The 21,539-nt window shown below is 47.5% G+C and overlaps 1 protein-coding gene across 2 annotated transcripts in view; it reads right to left on the reverse strand.

Annotated features, from left to right (window-relative positions):
• The window catches only part of SGSM2 (small G protein signaling modulator 2), a 54,862-nt gene extending 38,106 nt beyond the window's left edge, over positions 1-16,756 (reverse strand). For both annotated transcript variants that reach the window (XM_027861963.1, XM_027861962.1), the window contains exons 1-10: positions 16,599-16,756; positions 15,964-16,125; positions 14,255-14,322; positions 13,989-14,134; positions 13,486-13,620; positions 7,913-8,037; positions 7,570-7,637; positions 7,078-7,238; positions 6,693-6,828; positions 4,299-4,433 (exon numbers count right to left, since the gene is read on the reverse strand). In XM_027861963.1, coding sequence (XP_027717764.1) covers positions 4,299-4,433; positions 6,693-6,828; positions 7,078-7,238; positions 7,570-7,637; positions 7,913-8,037; positions 13,486-13,620; positions 13,989-14,134; positions 14,255-14,322; positions 15,964-16,125; positions 16,599-16,693 — 1,231 coding nt within the window. In that variant the 5' untranslated portion in view covers positions 16,694-16,756. The remainder of the gene's footprint in view (positions 1-4,298; positions 4,434-6,692; positions 6,829-7,077; positions 7,239-7,569; positions 7,638-7,912; positions 8,038-13,485; positions 13,621-13,988; positions 14,135-14,254; positions 14,323-15,963; positions 16,126-16,598) is intronic.
• Between the last annotated feature and the right edge of the window lie 4,783 nt (positions 16,757-21,539).

The raw sequence follows: 21,539 nt of genomic DNA on the forward strand, positions 1-21,539 counted from the left end.
ACACACACATATATGTGCATATATATAAAGGTATAAATGCATATATATAAAAGTATAAGTGTATATATAAGTATAAAGGACAAACCTGCCCCCATCCATACTCCCAGTTCCCCTAGGGCTTACTGACAGGCCTGCCTTCGCTGGCCTGGGAAGAGCCTCTGGAACTCCCAACTCAAAGGATGGATTCCAGGCCAGGTCCTCCCTAGGCAAGGGACCAGATCTTTTGAAAACTACTTACAACTGGAGATCTGCAGGGGCCCTTCCCTCAATCTCCAGCCTTACTCTCCTCTTTCTCTTCCTGAGGAAGAGAAGCTCTTTGCAAAACCCTGTAGCCTCTTCATCAAGACCCACCATACTGCTGGTAGCTCTGGCCACAGAACTGAACCCTGGAGATCTGAGAGTAAGCAAGAAAAACAAAAAAACCCACTAACCTAGCACCAGAAACTCACTCCATCTCTCAGCCTTCTCCCACCTTCAGGACCAGCCAGCCTCAGGGGGTGAGGGGATGCTAACACCGCCTCTGGAAACAAGCACCAGCCCACAGGCCCGGGGCCTGAAAGAAACCAGGCTGGGGGGCCAGTGAAGGCATAGAGATGGGGACTGGCCCTCTGATCTCCCCTTCTCACTACGCAGGTCACCCCCTTCTCTGCAGCCGAGCAGCTTAGAGGGCTGCCTAGAGCACTGAGATGCTGAGTGACCGGCACAGGACCACACAGCCAGCATGGACCAGAAAGGGGATCTTAGCTCTGAAGCTGTAAGGGTCCTTAGGAGCCTTCTAGTCCAACCCGGCCCCCCAATTTACGGGTGAGGAAAATGAGGTCCAGAGAGCTAAGTGATATTGCCCACGGTCACAGGGAATGACATCCAGGCACTGGTTATTTATCCACTTTGCAGAACTGCCAATAAATAGGGTAATTAACATCAGAAATGGGACTCTGCTGGCCCACCCAGTGCTGCTTTCCTGCTTCTTTTGGCTCCTATTAGAAGAGTCAGGAAGAGGCAATGTGGTGGGAGGGAGTTTCCTTACCTAGGAGTCCCCTATACCCATGAAAGCACAGCCCAATTTCCTTAATAATAGCTACCATTCATATAGCACCTACTATGTGCCAGGAACTGTGCTAAGCATTTTATAATTATTATCTCATTTGATCCTCAAAACAACCCTGGGAGGTAGGTGCTATTATTATCCCCATTTTACTGATGAGGAAACTGAGGCAAAAGGAAGTTAAGTGACTTGCCCAAGGTCATACAGCTAGTGAGTGTCTGAGGCTGAATTTGAATTCAGATCTTCTTGACTCCAGGCCCTGAGTTTTATCCATTATACTACCTAGCTGCCTCTTACTGGCCCTTAGTCTAACTAGATGGCCTCTGCCAGTCCTCAGACTGGTAGAGCTCTTATCTTCTGATCTCTGATCCTTTAAGTCTGATGTCTGAGACATGTTGGCTGTTACCCTGGGCGAGTCACTTACTCCTCTCATGGTGTCGCCAGGCTACTGCCAAAGGCAAAGAAGGAGCAGGATCACCACTGGTAAATGAAATTTCCTCACTGGGAGATTTGCTAACACCAATAGAATCACAAGTCTAGACATCAATTAAAAAAAAAAAAAAGACAAGTAGAAGAGATGGGAAGGTAGGCGAGGTGTGGCAAGACCAGACTTAAGTCACAGGCCAGGTCCTAGGGAATAGGGCCTATATAACCTTGAGGCTTGGCCTGGGGTGAAGGAATTGAGGCTTAGACTTTCCTGGGTAGAAAATGGGAAAAGACCAGTTGGCACAGTAGTTGGGCGTGGGGTTTGGAGAAGGGAAGGCCCATTTCTAGAGACTCTCAGCTGAGCTACCAAGGCAGACTGAGCCCTGGGGACGGAGGGAAAGGAAGTTAGGCCCATCTGAGGGGAAATGTGGTATAGCAGGACAAGCGGCACCTAAGAGTCAGAGGACCTGGGTTCTAATCCCAGCTCTGATGCTTACTACCTATAGGACCCTGGGCAAATACCTTGATCTCTCTGAGCCTCAGTTTTCTTAAATGTAAAATGAAGAGGACGGGCTAGCCAGTCTCTATCTAAGGTCCCTTTCAACTCTAAATCTATGATCCTATGATACCTAGCTGTCATCACCACCTTTGCTAGAGGCACGCATGTGGCACAGTGCATACAGCCCCGGGCCTGAAGTCGGGAAGGCCTGACTTCAAATCTAGCTTCAAACACTTATTAGCTACGTGATCCTGGCTGAGTCATTTAACCTCTTTTTGCCTCAGTTTCTTTGACTGTAAAATGAAGATAATAATAGCACCTGCCTCCTGGGGTTGTTGTAGATAGTATTTGTAAAGCGCTTAGCACAGTGTCTGGCACATAGCATGTGTCTAATAAATCCTTCCTTCCTTTATCCCTTCTTCTTCACCCCGAACTCTAGATTCCCTCACTGCCTACAAGACTCGGCTCCAGTGCCACTTTTTAACACAAACCCTCTCCTGACCCCCCAGCTGCTAGTGTCCCTCAATTACGTTGTATGCATTTTGCAGATTATATATATTGTATATTACATTATTGTATTTCTTGTATTATATCACTATGCAATATACATTGTATATTACATATATTGTATGTTACGTTATTGTATTTCTTGAATTATATACAATATACATTGTATATTACAATATTACATGTATTGTATGTTACATTATTGTATTTATTATATTACATTAATATACACTGTATATTGTTTATTACATGTATATTCTTTCCATATGTGTATGTTTTCTCCCCATGGAACACAAGCTCCTGAGGGCAGGGATGGCTTCATTTTTGTCTTTCTATCCCCAGTACCCACCACAGTTCAACACTTTTTTTAAACCTGATCTGTGATTTCATTAGCGTGGAGCTCTCCCAGGGAGATACATCCTCTACCAATGCAGATAGCCTCCTCTGCTGCCAGAGGAGAGAGTCTCAGAGTCTTATAGTCTCAGAGAGTTGAGTCTTCGAGGTTAAGTGACTAGTCCAGGGTCACACGGCAAAATACATGTCACAGGCAGGACTGAACCCAGGTCTTCTTGGCTTTAAGACCAGATCCCTATCCCTTATGCCATGCTGCCTCACAAAGGAGGCGCATAATAAATGCTTATGGATTAATGGGTTAATTCAGAGTGAATGAGCTAGGTATTCCCAAGTCTCTGGTGAAAGTCTGAAATCCACAATGACAGAAGCTCAGTGGTTTCAAGGTGTGTGCATGTGCACGTGTTTGCATGTGTGCATGTGTACGTGTGTATGTGTGTGTGTTGGGGAGAGGGAGGCAGGAACACAAAGGGCCACAAAGAGAAGCTAAGTCAGTGCATTGCTTCCCACTGCACCATCTTTCCCACTGTCAGATATGTCTGGGGTCCTTACTGCCTGCCCGATGGTTAGGGACCTACTCTAGGACCCCGGTTATCACCTAGTCATTGAACTACATGACTCCCAAGGTCCCTTCTAGCCTGAAATCTATTATCCTGCAGGCCATTTACTCTCCCAGGGTCTCAGTTTCCTTACTGTAAAATGAGGCAGTGGGACTCGATAATACTTGTCTCTCCTGGTTTTACATATATGATCCTATGATCTTAGCTATGTGGCCTTGGGCAAATCACGTCCACCTCTGTGGGGCTCAGTTTCTTCCTCTGTCAAATGAGACCCTCAGACAAGGTGACCCCCCTATTACTAACCAGGTAAAGGATCAGAGAAGTAATGGGTTGGATGAGGAGAAATGGAAGAAAGGACTAAATTGAAGCCGCCATTATCTTGGCCCCAGACAAAGAAATGGACTGGAAATCTATAGGGGGTTCCCAGAATGTGATGGACAGAGGGCTGTCTTTGAAGTTCTGAGACTTGAGAATGAATTCTGCCCCTGCCCCGGGGTCCAAGTAGCCATGCCTTTTCCCTTCCCGTGGCCCCACTTTCCTTCTCTGAGACCAGATGGACTCTGAGGAGGCTTCTGGCTCTAAATTTATTATCTTTTCCCCTGTGTTCATTGTCCTCCCAGGTCCAGGCAGACAGTCCCTTCTCTAGTGCCGATGAGGGGAGCGACTAGGAGCTGCCCATTCAATGCTGTCGGCCCTCCATCCTTCTTCCTCTCCTCTCTCTTCTTGCTGCCCCATCCACCCTTCCTTCCTATTGTCTCTCCCTCTCATGGCCTCTCTTTGCCTGACTCTCAGGGAGTCCAGTAATGCCAACACTGTTGTGTGAGTCCCTGCAGGTGCTGGCCAGTGGACCCGGTGGAGAGGGAGAAATAGGACATGGGAGGGGGGTCAGGGAGGGACGCGGGATAAAAACCTTTCATCAGATTGGGAGCTGTGAGGTTCCGCGAGCAGATCATTGACAGCATCGCGTGTAGTCTATCCTCCTCTTCCTCATCATCGTCCACCGAGGCCGCGCGGCTGGCAGCTAAGTGGTGGTAGTTAATAGTGACTGCTCAAAGAGAATAGTGAGAGAGGCTTGTGAGGGCCTGGCAGGGAGGGGCTCCAGGGAACGGTGTTCTCCCACACCCCCACCGAGGGGGAGGAGGAGGAGATGTGAGAGAGTTCATTCACTGAGTTATTTTTCACGGGGACGGGGCACAGGAGTTTCAACCCAGCTTTGATGGGGAGGCTCTCTCCATCCAGGAACAATGCAAGAGAGAATCAAAATCTTGACTGTATGGTGTAAAACTGGGGATGGAGATGGCATAGGGGCAGGCCAGCACTGCTCCAGGCAGTCTAGACATGTAGCTATACGCTGGAAGGAGAGCTGGGAGATAGAACACTGATCATACCACCAACTCTGGAGTGGTTGGGGTTACACTGGGCAGAGAACGCCCAGAGGACTGAAATCGCCAGACAAATACAATATGGCTCCAATCCCTGCCAGTCACTTTAGCTAACCATTCAGGTCTTATGTCAGGGCTGCCTACGAGGAGCTGCTTGGGCTCCTGGCCCAAGCTCTGAGACATGACTAAAAGACAGAGAAGAGGGAGCAAAGACACCTGGATAATTTATACACTACATCTATTGCCCATTTAAACTCCAGACCTGCAAGCAAAATGTACTTTCTGAAGAGGATCTCACCTTTGTATCTTGCACCCTGGGCTACCCTGCTCCCAAAACTTGGCCTGCAGGGGTTGAGCAGCACGACATCTTAGAGAGCATGTTTGACTTTGGGGCCAGATAATCTGACTTTAGATCCTGCCAACACTCACTAGCTGGGTGACCCTGGGCAACCTCTCTAAGCCTCAGTTCCCTCTTCTGTAAAATAGGGACAATGCTATTTGTTCTATTGTGGAAAGAGTGCTGGACTTGGCATCAGGAAAACCTGAGTTCGGATCCCGCCTCAGATGCTCATTAGCTATATAAGCCTGGGCTGATCATTTAACCTCTCCCAGCCTCAGTTTCCTCAATTGTAAAATAGGGATAATGATAGCAGCTACTTCACAGAGTTATTGTGAGGATCGACTGAGATACCAGTTGTAAAATGCTTTGCAAACCTTAGAGCATTATGTAAAAGTTAACTGTAATTCTTATTACTACTACCACTTGCCTCACAAGGTAGCTATTGGGGGAGGGGAGATGGAGAAGGCTCTGTAAACCTTAAAAGACCTAGAATTGTGAGCTACCGTGATTCTGATTTGCTGCATTGCTTCTCCCCTTCGCACAGTACAGGCTAAGGGATTCTGGAGGGGAATGGGCTGGGCTGGAAGGAATAAACGATCTGGGACGGTAAATTCTAAGTTCTTATCTACAAGGCTGGCGGGTCTAGATGAGACAACAATCCTGCTCAGATCAGGAGCAGCAGGACCAACTCTGAGTATTCAAGTCACTGGGGCCTCTTTCTGTCCAGGGTCCCAGAGCAGACCCCCATAATCCTCTAGGTGCAAGGACTGCCAGTGGACCCGGACGTGGATCCCTGTGGCAACTTCCTTCTTCCCACTCTCATCCCCCCAGCCCAGCAAGTTCACCTGGCAACCTGCCCACTGTATCAGAGAAGCTGTCACTGGCGACTGAGCCACCACAGAGCTAGGGAGAGGACGGTAGGCCCTGGCTCTGACCCTGCACACAGAGGCGTGCACAGGGTTGGAATCACCAAAGATGGGCACCGACCACACACAGCCAGGGTCTAAAGGAGACTGGGAGTTAGAATGAAGGAGAAATTCTACATTCTCGGCCTCCCTTTTCAGCCCTGTTGTAGGGTTTGGTTTTCTCACGTGGAGACGGGAAGGGCAGCTTGAATCTTGAATCTGGACTGTAGGACCTGGGTGAGAATTTTGGTCCTGCTACATATGAACTGTATAGCCTTAGTGAAGTCACTCTACCCATCTCTGAGCCTCAGTTTCCTCCTCCATAAAAATGAGGGACTTCAATGATCCATGAGATCTCTTTCATCTCTAAACCTATGAACCTCTGAGCCTGTGTGGTTGTAGGTGGTGCCCATGTTCTAAAAAAAAAAAAAAAAAAGCAACCTGAAGAACAGAAGATAGAACAGAGATGGCCAAGTAGAAGAGGAAGATGGGCACAAAGCATCACTGGGGGCAGAAAGCTCTATATAGAACTCATCCATCTAGCTTTGAGTCAGCCTAAGTGAACATTCCTCAGGGCTACCTCCTGCCCCTGTCCTAGCCAGCTCTGCTGAAGAGAACACGAGAAGCCTTGGGCCTGTCTCCTCCTCCCCACCATGAGTGGGAGTGGGGGCACTTACTGTGCTCATGCCTGTGGCCCGGGTAGATGATCCGGAACACGTAGTCAGTGGCCCGCCTTTCATCCACCACTGTTTCCTCCAGATCCACAGACCTCATGGTGCTATTCCGCTTCCGCAGCTTGGGAAAGACCTTCCCCTGTGGCAGGAGAGTAGTGCGGGTGGTCAGTGGCCCCTGCCCTTGAACTGGTCCCTGGACCTCCTCTTTGGTCTGCCAGGATGGACCCATCCCTCTCCCACAGCATCCCTGGCCTGAATTCAGCAAAGGAGGGAGGAAGGGAGGAAATTGGGTAGGGGTGAAAAGGGAGATCTCCCCCCCAACTCCCCCTTCTCCTTGCCCCTCTTTATGTGCCTCCCTTCTGTACCCACCCAGGCTCCAATGAGATACCTTTCCCTGCTGGGACCACAGTGGTGGCTCTAGCTGTCCACGGGGCAGGAGCCCATTCTCCAGGCAGGACAGGAAAGACAGGAGGTGTCCTCCCTGGGGGAAGTGCAAAGGAGGCCTCTGGATACCATCTTGGCTCACCAGCACCAGTGTTCCACCATTCTCTGGAAGAAGGGACAGGAAAGTAGGCAAAGGCCTAGGAGACCCCCAAGGAGGGATTCTGCCTTCTGAACTGAATAACTGGCTAGTCAGCTTAGTTGGGCCATGTTCCCAGGGCCTGGGATCCAAGTTTGAAAAAAGTCCGTAGGTAAGTTGAAGTATTAGCCCTGGAAATTGCCAGCTCCCAGCTGCCACTACTCCTGACCTAATAACTGAGGCCTTGGAGGGAGCGGGGAAGGGATCTGAGGACTGTTTTGGAAAGCAGTTGGATTTCCGAAGCTGGTCTCCCTTTCTTTGCTCCTGTGCCTAGGGGCGGGGGGGAGGGACGTGGCTTACGTTGCTGGTGGCAGTGGATGCAGACAATTTGGCTGAAGGGCACAATCAGCGCATAGTCCCAGTACACGCTAGAAGGAAACAAGCTGAGTGTTATTGTCTCTGAGGGTCCTCCTCTGGTCCTACACACTCTGTCCTTCCATCTTGATACCTGCTTAGCTCCAAAGGCCAAGAGGTGATTTCAACCAGCCATGTGCTGTTGCTATTGCCAATGCCTCCAAATCGGTAGCAGCCCCAGCCACCCAGTATTGTGGAAACCCTTTGGCGATCAGGACCCTGGAGAGCACAAAACACTTTCCCCTGGGCCCTATCTCCTTCCAAACAGTAGCTGGACTGGAGTCCCTACCTCTTCTCTAACTCTGAGTCTCCCAGAGTTCCATTCATGAGCTGGTTGGGGGTCCACTTCAGGGTCAAGCTCTCTGCAGATTGGTGTAAAGACAGGTAGCCAGGGACAGCCTCCATGTCTTCCTTCTATGGAGAGGAGAAAGCCCAAGAAAGGAGAAAGACGTGAGTATCAAAAAGGGAAAGGATGGTCTACAGTGTCAAAGATTACTGGAATTTCAAGGAGGATGAGGGCAGAAATAAGGGCACTGAGTTTGGCATTGAGTCATTAATGGCTTTGTACTAAAGAGATTCTCTTGTCAAGAGTTAAGGACAGAAGACATTGAAAGGGGCTGAGGACTAAATGGGTGGAAAGGAAGCGGGGGTAATGAGTAGAGATGGAGGGGAAATCAGGGCAAAGGGAATGGTTGGGTCTTGAGTCAGAGAGAGAGAGGAGCCGGTGGAGAATGAAAGCAAGATGTAGTGATTGATGGAGCAGGGTCCCAGAGGAGATGGGAGGGGATAGGGTCACAGAGGTCACCGAGGAACCTTAGAAGTTGTATAGTCCAATACCCTCATTTTATAAATAAGGAATCTGAGTGCAAGTCAAGTGAGTTGCCCAATGTCTCACAGGTAATAAAGTAGCACAGCCTGGATTTAAACCCAAAAACTCTTCAAATCTCTCACCTATCTTCAATGTCTCTACAACTGTTGGCCCCCCTACTTCTGACAAACATGCCCATGTCTCACCTATCCTCAACTCCCCCAACTTGATCCTTCCATCCACACTATTATCCTATCTCTCTTTTGCCCTTTGTGGACATAAACTCCTTGAAAGGCAATAGGTGTCTCCACTTCCTCTCCTCTCCCAATCTCTTACAATCCAAATTCTGATCTCATCATTTAACTGAACCGTCTCTCTCCAAAGTTACCACTGGTCTCTACGTGGTCAAATCCAAGGCATTTTCTCAATCTCCTTGACCTCTCTGTAGCCTTTGACACTGTTGATCACCCTCCTCTCCTTAATACTCTCTTTTCTCTGGGTTTCCAGGACATCACTCGCTCCTGTTTCTTCTCCCACCTATCAGACCACTCCTTTTCAGTCTCCTTTGCTAGATTTCCATCCAGCTCATGCCCTTTAACTGAAGGTGTTCCCCAGGGTTCTGTCTTGGGTCTTTTCCTCTTCTCCCTCTATCCTGTTTCACTTGGTGAATTCATTAGCTCCCATGGATTTAATTACCTTCTTTATGCTGATGATTCTCAAATCTACTCACCCTGCTGACCTCCAGTCTTCCACAGTCAACTGCCTTTCAGACATCTCAAACTGGATGTCCAGTAGATATCTTAAACGCAACATGCCCAAAACTGAATTCGTCATCTTTTCCCCTAAATCTTCCCTTCCACCAGCAGCTTCCCTATAACTTCCCTCAGGCTCTCAACCTAGAAGTGACCCTCAAGTACTCACAATCTCTCACTGCCCCATCCAATCTGTTTTTAAGGTCTATTAATTTTATCTTGGCAACATCTCTTGAACATCCCTTCTCTCCTCTGACACTGCCACCCCTCTAGTGCAGACCCATATCACCTCAAACCTGGATTACTACAATAAGCTGCTGGTGGGTCCACCTGCCTCAAGTCTCTCCCCACTCCAATCAATGTTTTATTCAGCCAGCAAAGCCATTTTCCTAAAGTCTGACCATGCCACCCGGCTACACAATAAATTTCATTGGCTTCCTATGCATCCAGGATCAAATACAGAAGTCTCTGGCACTCAAAGCCCTTCAAAACCTAGTCATCTCCTACCTTTCCAGTCTTTTTACATCTTACTCCTCTCCACATTCTTTTTGACCCAGTCACCTAGATGTTCTACAAACAAGACATTCCATCTCTCAGTCCCAGGCTCTGGCTTCTCCCATGCCTGGAATGTTCTTCCTCTTCACTGCCACCTATTGGCTGCCCTGGCTTCCTTTAGGTCCCAACTAAATTCCCATCTTCTACAGGGAGCCTTTCCCAACCTCTCTTAATTCTAGTGTCTTTCCTCTCTTAATTATTATATATTATAATATTATATATGATATATATATATAAATAATTCTTGTACATAATTGTTTGCTTGTTGTCTCTCCCATTAGATTGTGAACTCCTCAAGGGAAGGAACTGTTTTTTGCTTCTTTTTTTGATAACCACAGCACTGTGTAATTGGCACATAGTAGGTGCTTAATAAATGCTTATTGATTGACTGACTGATCTAGCATCCTTTCCACTGAAAAGAAAATAGCACGGGTACAGGTAGAAAGGAAAGCTTGGCAAGAATAAGGGTTATCTCATCATAGGCAACTAGGTGGTATAGTGGGTAGAGAGCACTGGGTCTGGAGTTAGGAAGATCTGAGTTCAAATCCAACTTCAGACACTAGCTGTGTGACCCTGGGCAAGTGGCTTAACTTCTGTTTGCCTCAGTTTCTTCACCTGCAAAAAGGGAGATAATAATAGCTCCTACCTCCCAGGATTGTGAAAATCAAATGAGATAACAATTGTAAAGTACTTAATACAGTGCCTAGCATGTAGTAAACGTTATATAAATGTTAGCTATTATTATCTGAGACAGGAGGGAGGAGAGGTTGTGTAAGGACACAGAGAGGCTAAGAGGAGGAGAATTGAGAGAGTTCACATCAGATGGCCTTGATTTTCTCAGTTAAATAGTAGACAAGGTCATCTGCTATGTGTGTGTGAGCTCTTATTTTTAGGAGCATACAAAAAAAAGAGAAAAAGTGATGCTAAAAAAATGACTAAGATATTCATACTAAAATATTTAACCTCGAGGTCTCACCATGAGGCATGTGCCCTGAAGAGATCAAAGATAGAAAGAGAGGTCCCTTATGGACCCAAATATTCATAGCAACAATTTTGTGGTAACAAAGAACTGGAAACAAAAGTAGATGCCCATTGACTGGGAAAATGCTCAACATATTGTGGTGTCGAGGACCATAGATTGAGAGACTGGAAGGAAACTTTGAGGCTACCAAGTCAAACCCCACCATTTTACAGTTGAGGAAACTGAGGCCCAGACAGGTTAAGTGAATTGTTCAAGGTAAAAAAGAAAAAGTAGCATTAGTGCTGGAATTTAAACCCTGGTCCTCTGTCTCTTTCCTCTACAACTTACTGCTCTAACAGAATACTATTGAGCCATAAAAAGATGACCATGAAGAATTCAGAGAACCAAGGGAAGACTTCTATTAACTGATCCAGAGTGAAGTACACGGAATAAATAGAACAGACACGATGACTATAAAATATAATTGAATGCTGGATAATTATGACCAAGAAACTTAGCCCTGGAAAAGGTTGAGAAAAACACTCCTTTCTCTTCTTTGAAGAGGTGAGGGATTATGGATATAGAATATTGCATATACTGTCAGACTTAGTTGATATGTTGGTTTTGCTAAACCACTTTTTTCCCCTTTCTTTTTAAAAATTCTCTGTGGCAAGAGATGGTTCATAGGGGAGGAGAGAGAGAGATTTGCAATTGAAAGTGATATATATAAAAAGACAACACAAAATTTTAAAAGATCACCTACCTGGGAGAAAGAAAAGTTTAAAAAAAAAACACAAGGAAAAAACAGTATAAGGGCCAAGAGAAGGCACATTTACATAAGACATTACAGTCTACAAAGTGCTTTCCTCAGAATAGCCCAGTAAAGCAGGTAATGATAAGAACAGCTGTCTTTTACATGCATATTTGATCTTCTCTACCACCCTGTAAGGTGGTTGCTACTATTATCCCTATTTTATTTTATTATTCCTATTTTACAGATGAGGAAACTGAGACTCAAGAGGTTGACTATCCAGAGTCACACAGTGAGCGTGTTCTTGAGGTGGGGAATGGAATCCAGGTCTTTCTGACTACAAAGCTATTATGCCAAGCAGTTTCTCTTGAGTAGGGCAAGTCGTGCCATTCCTCATCTGTAAAATGAGGTCATTAGACTAGATGACCTCTCAGGTCCCTTTCATCCATGATCCTATGACTCATGACACTACAAAACTGAGGCTCAGAGATATAATTTGCCCATAGTTACATGGCAAGTACCGGAGCTGGGATTTGAACTCAGTTCTTTTGACTTGAAAATGCATCACTATTTTTTTATTTTGGAGAGCAACATTTGGGTGTGGGGGGCAGACTCAAAATCAGTGAGCCCTCTTCTCCAGGCCATGGGCAGTAAGTCTCAAAGATTGGTAGTACTCTGGGGCAGAGAGAGACTTGGACTGAGTGGGTCTGGTGTCTTTTCTTCCATCATGGAAGGGCTGCCAGGATGTGGGACCCTTCCCAAGCCCTCAGCTATGACCAACCTAGCATCACTTTGGGTGATGGTATCACCCACTCAACCCATATTCCTCCCCACTCTCCCTCATGTTCACACTGGCAAGTAGATGCCAACCCAGCCAAGGGACCCACTGGGCAGGATGAATCACAATATCTTGGGCTGGAGAGAGAAGAAGGTGAAGAATCCAAGATCTACACTGCGGGCAGCTTGGAGGAAACCCCAGCTCTCTCTCCTGCCTGCCTGCCTGCCTTCTCATGCCATCCAACATCAACCTGCCAGCTGGCACCCACTCCTACCCTGGGTAGCCTGGCTCTTAATTAGTTAGAGCAGATGGCTTTCTTGGGCTCCCTACTTGCCAGAGGCTGGGAGACAAACCCAGTGGGGGCCAGAGTTGTAATGGAAAAGTGTCAATTTTTGGAGCCAAAGGACCCAAGTTCAAATCCTGACTCTACCACTTACTGCCTATACAATGACCTTGGGCAAGGACTTAACCTCTCTGGTCCTCAGTCTCCTCCTCTATAAAGTGAGAGGATGGGCCAGACATTCTCTAAGGCCCTTCCAGTTCCAGACCTGGGATGTCTCTTCCTTCTTCCCGCTCATCATTGCTTGAGTCTCCTAGGAAGGGATGCCTTTGGGAAATTTTAATGACAACTCAGCCCCAGAGAAGAGTTAAACTCTTCCTACCATATGCTATCTTAATCCCTTCATTGTACAGATGGGAGACGCGGAGGACTATTGGTGGGAAATATTGCATACAGTATCAGATACGGTCAAATGTCCTTTTTTTTTTTTTTTGGTTAAATTGCTCGTCTCTTAAAATTTTTATTATAAGGGATGGCTCATTGGGCAAGAGGGGAATATATTTGGAAATGAAAGTGATGTAAAAGCAAAAGGCATCAATAAAAATAACATTTCACAAAATTAAAAAGAAAATATGATTCTTGATTGTAGGGTCCCTGGGGAACAAGATCTGGGAGTAAAGAAAGGTACATGGGCTCATAGCCAGGGTGGCCTCCAGAGCCCTACCCCCACCCAGGTCTGTCTGGGCTCTGGGCTTTGGCTGAGGAGCCCAACAGTAAGGAAAGGGGGCTCATCCCCTGCCAACCCCAGCAGCAGCAATGACACTCTGGACACGAGGCCGTTCAAGGTCCTGGCCAAGGCTTTTCAGGTCCCTGGCACATCCCTTCTTGCTCAACGAGACATCAATCCCTTGGGACCTTTCCAAGGGCCCCCCCCCCCACTTCCCTGATGTGGGCAGCCAGGGTCTGGGCTCTCTCACCGGCTGTACCAGCACATTGTTCTTGCCATAGAGTAGGTGTGTTCGGGAATTCTGATGAAGGGACTCCACATATTCACGAGCTGAGGCTGCGAACCGGTCTTCTGATGCACTCCCACTGGAGTGTCGCTTCCGGATCTGCAGAGAGAAGCTTTGCTAGACCCCAACGCTCTCATCCCTGAAGCCCCCTGGCCTGAGCAACCTGGGAGGGAAGGCGGCATCACTGGAGGCTTCCCCTTCTGCTTCTCCTTTGCTGCCACACTGGACCCTTCTCTCCTCCAAGGCTCCCCACTCCCAGAAGCTGCCACTGCTATCGGACGATCTACGTTCCTGGCTCAGAGACAACCCCCCAACTTGGGGCTCCAACAAAGCACTAGAGTGGGCGGAGGGTCAGTGCCCTTGTGGGAAGAACCCTACTGTAAATACAGATCCCTTCTCTCTGAAGGCCTTTGGCCGGGGGGAGGAGGGGGAGAGTGACTTGGGGTGTGGACAAAAAGGAAACCTACTCCCAGGGCTGGACGCTTGGAGGGTGAGTCCTGGCGGCCATGGGGGCCACGGATGCGGTGCCTCTGAACCAGCTCATCAGCAGAAGGGTCTGTCCAGTAGTGGTCCGCTGTCTTCAGCTTGGTATACTCCAGAGCACAGGGACCCACTATGGGGACAGGGACAGCCGGGATCCTGAAGATAATCTTGGAACAGGGCAGGGGAACCAAATCCCTCCCTGTCACAGGGGAGGCCCTGGCACCACAACCCTGCCCCACTCCCCACTCACCTAAGAGAGAGGCAAGGATAGGGCCAAACACAGGGTCTGCCAGAAGTGCTTCCTTCTCATAGTATTTGCTGTTCAGAAGAGAGGGGAGGAGTGAGCACAGGACCTCTGCCTGGCTCACCCGCTTACTCTTACTCCAAGCAGGCAAATGTATTGAGGAGGGAGATGGGAAAGCAGGGAAGAGGGGGACAGCATAGAGTAGTGGACAGTGGGAGGGACTAGGAGAGCAGAAGTCACCTCTGACACATCCCAGCTGTATGACGGGGAACCATCCATCAATCAGTGAGCATCTATTAAGAGGATACACTGGGGTTACAGAGTCAAACATGAAGAGTCTTTGCCCTCAACTGATTAACAAGCATTTTAAAGTGCCTACTATGTATACGCCAGGCACTGTGCTAGGGACACAAAATGAAAAATGAGACATGTCCTGCCCTCAAAGAGCTTACATTCTAGCAGGCAAGTAATATCATTTCCCTGAGTCTCAGTTTCTGCATCTGTAAAATGGGGATCATAATACCCAGAGCACATATCTTACAAGATTGTAGCAACGCTCAAAAGAAGCTTTTTGTTTCTTTTAACCGTAAATTCCTGAGAAGGAAGCTTCCTTCACACCAGTGCAGAGCAGTACTAGAGAACTGCTTGGGGCACTTGACCCAGCACCATGCAACCAGTAGGTGTCAGAGGCAGGACCATTAAGAGGCTATGCTGTGGGCAGCTAGGCGATGCCACAGTGCACAGAGCACCAGGTCTGGAGTCAGAAAGATTCATCTCCCTGAGTTCAGATTTGGCTCCAGACACTAGCTGTGTGAGACCCTGAGCAAGTCACTTAATCCTGTTTGCCTCAGTTTCCTCATCTGTCAAATGAGCTGGAGAAGGAAATGGCAAACCACTTCAGTATCTTTGCCAGGAAAACCCCAAACAGAGTCATGAAGAGTCAGACACGACTGAAACTACTGAACAACAAAAACGCTGGGGCCATAAAATCAAAAATGAAGGTGTCGGAGGCAGGACTTGAAGTCAGGTCTTCCTGACTCTAAGGCTACGGGTTGTCTATTCATGCTAAAAAGCTGGCTCTCACTCGTGATCACGATCAAAACAACAAATAGCTTTTGTATTACACTCTAAGGTGATATCTCTTTTGATCCTCACAACAACTTTGTGAAGGATGTGGTATTACTGTCTTCATTTTACAGAGGAGAAAATGAGGCTCTGAAAGGACAGTGACTTGCTCAAGTCACATAGCCAGTAAGTATCTGAGGCAAAGTTTAACCACAGGGTTTTTTGACTCCATGGCCAATATTCTAACCATTGCTCCACCTAGCTTCCTTTAAGAGAACGGTTATAAAAAGCACACAAAAAAGTGAGATAGAAAGTAGACAGTACACAGAATACTCCTACAAACCCTAGCTCCTCTTAGGTTGCCATGTGGTCAACAACTCTGGTTGTCAGGATTGTTGAATCTGAAGGGGACCAAAACACTGTAATGACTGCTTAGGAGGACCAGCTCTAAATGGACCCAGCCCCATCATCCATGGTTACCAGTGCATGGGGAGAAGAAGAGGAGGAGGGGAAGGTGGAAGAGGAGGAGGAGGATGACAGCGGATTAGAGCATAAATGTGTTTAATCATAGAAGGTTTTCTGGATGGAAGCTTCAGATCACAGGAACAAAGAGGGAGGGAGTAGCACGGGGGGGGGGGGGCAGCACTCACCTGCAGTTCTCCACTATATACTGCACAACTCTGTCGAGCACCTTCTCAATGAGGGCGGTGCGCACCCAAATGTGCCTCAGGGCCTGGGGGCTGAGAGTTGGGGGCTTCCCTCCAGTTGAGCCCTGTCTCCGAAGGGTCTCCTGGTTGCCTCCTGCTGACTTCCTGAATGGAGGGAAATGGGTGCACTCAGGGACAAGAGCAAGCCGGGGAGGACGCTTTCTTGGGAACAGTGGCCTCGGACTCATCCCATTGTCTAAGCTGTGTGGAGAGGACGTGACCAAGAGAGTGAACTTTGCAGTGGACAAGGTTGGTAAGGCATTGGAAGCTGATGGGATCTTAGATTTAGAGCTGCTAGGGACCTTAGAAGTCAATGAATCCAACTTCCAAGTGACTTGGCCATGTTCACCCAGGTATAAGTGGCAGAGCTAGGACATGAATCCAGGCTCCAAATCTCATGTCCTTTTCACTGGACCATGCTGCATCTCTCTCCTGGGCAGTCCCAGTGAAAAGGATAAGGACAGCTTCATTACAACCACCCAGGCAATGGCAGCTCTCAGGTGGGTCCAGCTGCCTTCCTAGAGGGTAGGTGAGAGGGAGAGCTGAAGGGAGGGGCATGTGGATTGGCTGGAACTCACCTGCTCTCCACCTGCTGCTGCAGCTCCTGGACCTTTCGGCAGACCTCTCCAGCTACCACACAGGTCTTCCCTACCTTGGTGAAGAGAGCAGCCATCTTGTCACTGCGCAGGAAGCCTGCAGCCCGACGCCTCAGCTGATGCAGTAGGCAGGTCTCTACCACACCTGAGGAACAGGGAGACATGACCAAAAACTCCTCCTCTCCTCCCCATCTCACATCACTCAGATGTCTTCTTTAACCCATTTCATACAAAGAGGCAGCCCTCCTCCTTGCCATCTCTTCATGCCCAAGTGATCCTATCCCACCCTGCCCTCTTCACCAGATTGACCCTTCAATCATTTCCGTTCTCCCTAATTTTCAGTTGCTCCCTGTCTACTGGCTGCTCCCTACTGCCTCAAATATATCCATGTCTCCCCCGTCTTCAAAGAACCCTCACTCAATGTGCTCATCCCTGCTAGCTATCATCCTATAGCTCTTCTTTTTGTGACTAAATTCTTGGAAAAGGCCATTGACAATCAATGCTCCCAACTTAGTTTCCTTTTACTCTCCTAACTCTCTATACTCTGGCTTCCCACCTCATCATTCAAGTGAAATTGCTCTACGAAGTTACCAATGATCTCTTAGTTGCCAAATCCAATGGTTTTTTTTTCAGTTTTTATCCTTCTTGACCTCTCAGTAGCCTTTGACACTATTGGTCACTCTCCTCCTTGGTACTCTCTTCTCTCTAGGTTTTTGGGATACCATTTTCTCCTGGCTCTCCTCCTACCTATTTGACTGTTCCTTCTCAGTCCCCTTTGCTAGATTTTCATCCAGGTCACGTCTTCTAATCTTGGATGTCCTACAGGGCTCTGTCCTGGGCTTTCCTCTCTTCTCCCTCTATAATATTTCACTTAGTGATCTCATCAACATCCCATCGCTATGCTAATGATTCTCAGATCTACTTATTCAGCCCTAACTTCTGTAACTACAGATTTATCTTCAATTGCCTATTGGATATCTCTATCTGGATGTCTTATAGACATCTTAAACTCAACATGTTCAAAACTAAATTCACTGTCTCCCCTTCTTCCCATATTTTCTCCCCTTCTGGACTTCCCTATTACTCTTGAGGCTGCCACCATCTGTCCAGTTACCCAGGCTTGAGGGCTAAGCATCATCCTTGACTCTTCACTCTCCCTTACCCCACCCCCCATCCAATCTACTGCCAAGTCCTGTTGATTTGAGCTTCACACCATCTCCTGTATAGGCACCCTTCTCTCCCTTAATACTGCTGCCATGCTGGTACAGGCTCTCTTCACCTCACACCTGGGTTACTGCAACAGCCCGCAGTTGGTCTCCCTCCACCCCATTCCATCATCTACTCAATTGGCAAATTAATTTTCCCACAGCACGGGTCTGACTAACTCACCTTCCCATTTGAGAAACCACAGTAGCTTCCTATCATTAACAGGATCAAATGTAAAAACCCTTTGTTTGGTATGCAGAGCTCTTTATAACCTGGCCCTTTTTATCTTTCTAGTTTTCTTATGCAATATACTCTCCTGCCCCATCATATACTCTTTGACCAGTGTCACTGGCCTCCTTGCTCTTCCTCACACAAGATGTTTCCTCTCTAGATGGAATAGAGATTCCATCTCTAGACTCTAGACATTTGCTTTTTGGAGGCAATCAGGGTGAAGTGACTTTCCCAGGGTCATACAACTAGTAAGCGTCTGGGGCCAGATTTGAATTCGGGTCTTCCTGACTCCAGGCTCAGTGTTCTATCCATTGTGCCACCCAGCTGCCCCCATCCATGCGCTTTCCCTGACTATACTAGAATTCACTATTTGGAATTCTCTCCTTCCTCATCTCCACTTTGTGGCTTCTCTCAAGTCCCAGCTAAAATCCCACCTTCTACAAGAAGCCTTTCCTCTTAATGCTAGTGCCTTCCCTTTGCTGATTATCTCCAATTTATCCTGTACAGATCTTGTTTCTACAGAGTTGTTTTCATACTGTTTCCCCATTAGACTATGATATCCTTAAGAAGAGGGACCTTCTTTTGCCTTTCTTTGTATCCCCAGTGTTTAGCACAATGCCTGGCAAAAAGTAAGCACTTAATAAATACTTGTTGACTGACTGACTGACTGGCAGAGGCACTCAGCACTTTTTCTGCCTTCCTCTCAGGACCAAGGGCTTCCTAGGCTTATCCTAGAGGGACAGAAGGAGGGGATGCGCATTCACTGGGGAAAGGAGAATAGCTGGACAAATTGTAGCATATTAATGTGATAAAATGTATATAACAACAACATCATAAGAACGAAAAACTAAGAAAGCCTCAGGAATTCTAATCAATTCGATGATCCACCATGATTCCATAGGACCTGTGATGAAATATGTCACTCACCTCCTGAGAGGTGATGGGCTCAAGATGCAGAATATCACATAGGTTTTTGGCCATGGAAAATGCGGGAATTTGTTTTTATGTATATTCATTACAAGGGCTTTATTTTCTTTTTTCATTTTTTTTCCCATGAGGAGGGTGTAAGGTGAAAATAAGTGCTTGTTAATTGAAAATTTTTATTTTTTTAAAAAAAAGAGGTAGGGAGGGGTGTTTTCACAGACTCTCACACTTGGAAGGTTTCTTGGGGCCACATTATCCAACTCACATCTGACCCAAAGTGCTCTCGATGTCATCCCTGACTAGTCCATTTTGCCTCACCCGGCATCCAGGCCGTGGACCTGTTTATAGAATTCCAGTGATGCAGAGTCTATGAATCAACACAGTCCATTTTCAGACAGCTCTTATTGGTCTGGAGCATCAGAATAAATGCATTCAGAGCTGGGAGGGAACCTGGAGGCCATTCATTCCAACCCTCATTTTACAGATTAGGAAACTGAGTCCCACAAAGGTAAAGCGATTTGCCCAGATTATGCAGGTGGGATTTGAACCCAGTCCTCTGATAACAAATTTAGCATGCTTTCCACTGTACCATGGATATCTCACATTTGGTAATATGCCCTACACAGCCCATTCTCTTCCCACAGCTTAGGGAAAGAAAGAGCCTGGCAGAAATGTGCTTGGACGGGGCCCTGCCCTCCTCTCCCTGTGTATGGGGCCAAATGCTCCATTTCTGCTCATGCTCTGTGGCAGGGTGGGCCCCCTCCACCTCCTTCCCCTTCCTCCCACCAGCATATTCAACTGGCATTTGGGGGCAGGGAGCGTGTGTGTGTGTAGAGCAGATCCGTCTCCTCCGCCTAGCTGCATCCCCCAGGGATGGGGAATATGATGGGCAGGGTCAGAACCAAGGGCACAGGGAGCAGCAGCAGCCAGCCAGGCCTCCCAGGGCCCATGGATACGGAAGTTGCTAAGGAACCAGACTCTGGAAGAACCATAAAATATTGATGAAGCTGATGCCGCGGTTATCAGGACTGACAACAGCTCTTTCATTACTGAGTAGCAACAGCAGAACAAGAGGAGGTTTCCAAGCCCTCTGGGGCTGTTTTTAAAGGGATGATTTAGGGGAAAGACTGAATCTCTCCCTCTAGACATTGCTTACCACAGCTTCAAAGAAATGGTGGACAGGCGAGGGGCCGGGCATTGGAAGGACCGACTGTCCACATTTGTGGGGTAAAAGACTCACAGATTGTTAGACCCAAAAGGGAGCTTAGAGCTTCCGTCCAAATACCTCCTTTTACAAAGAAGTTCAAATCAGGGAAGTGTCTGGGCTGAGGTCCCCATAGCTAGCTAGTGTTAGAACCCTGACTACTCTGTGTCTGCCTCAGGGTCCATCTGTGTGTGATTGTGGGTTTTTAATCTGTCTATGAACATTTGTGTTTATACACAGGTAAGTATCCATCAGTCTCGCTGTATTTGTACATGTGCCTGACAAATATGTGTTCACAGGCAAGTATTAGGGAGAAAGATAGACCCATAGCTCTAGAGTCAACTAGTTCAACTCTCTCGTTTTACAGATGAGGAAACTGAGGCACAGGGAGTTTAAGTGACTTGCCTAAGGTCACACAAGTAATAAAGGGAATCATAGATTTAGAGCTTGAAGGGACAATGAGGTCATTTAGTCCAAACTCCTCATTTTACAGAAGCAGAAACAAGAGCTAAGTGACTTTCCCGGGGATACACAAAAAGTAAGTGATAGAGGAAGGATTTGAACCTAGGAGGATTTTGTCTTCATTTCCTCCTTCCCCCAATTATATTGATCCACTGGCATGAAGCTCCTGTGATGGGGCTGGAGGTCTGGGTAGCTCTGGCTCAATGAAAGTACCTATCCTTCAGGTCGCTGTCCAGCATCGGCTTGAGCTAACACTGGCTCCCCACAGCCACTCTCCAGATCTGGAGCAGGAAGAGCAATCGGGTGGAGGGGGCAGTGCTGAATACTGTCTTCGGCTGCCAGAGCAAAGGCAGGTGGCATCAATTTGCAGCAAACACAAGGATTTGACTAATTGACAGGATAATGACTCATTAGTCTCCCCACCTTCCCCAGGGTGCAGACAAATGGCTAGAGGCAGAGCTGAAGAAGTGGGGGACCAAGTGGCTTGGCTTCATCTGCAGCCCACTGAGCCCCACCCATTACGCAGGGGCTGAGAGGACAGCCATGATTCTCATGAGAAGCCAGGTCTGTGCCTGGCCAATTGGTTTCAAGCTGAGAAGCAATTCCTTGCCATGCTAGAACCACAAATAATTTCCCTCTTTCCCCACCACCAGCCACGTGTCCTTTAGGAAGATGGTGGCAACGTGGGAGCTCTTCCTTAGCCCACGTCTGTCATTCTCTATCTTCCTCCATCACTGTGGCAATGATGATTATGAAAACAATAGTCTATGACTGCACCTTATACCCACCATATTGTATGATCCTTGTGGAATAAGCCCTAGGGTCAGAGGCAGAGCACTGCAGTTCAAAATCCAGACCTGCCACTAGGACCTTGGGCAAGTCACTTGATTACTCTT

The sequence above is a fragment of the Vombatus ursinus genome, unplaced genomic scaffold, assembly GCF_900497805.2.
Source record: "Vombatus ursinus unplaced genomic scaffold, bare-nosed wombat genome assembly UNPS02014768.1, whole genome shotgun sequence".
NCBI lineage: Eukaryota > Metazoa > Chordata > Mammalia > Diprotodontia > Vombatidae > Vombatus > Vombatus ursinus.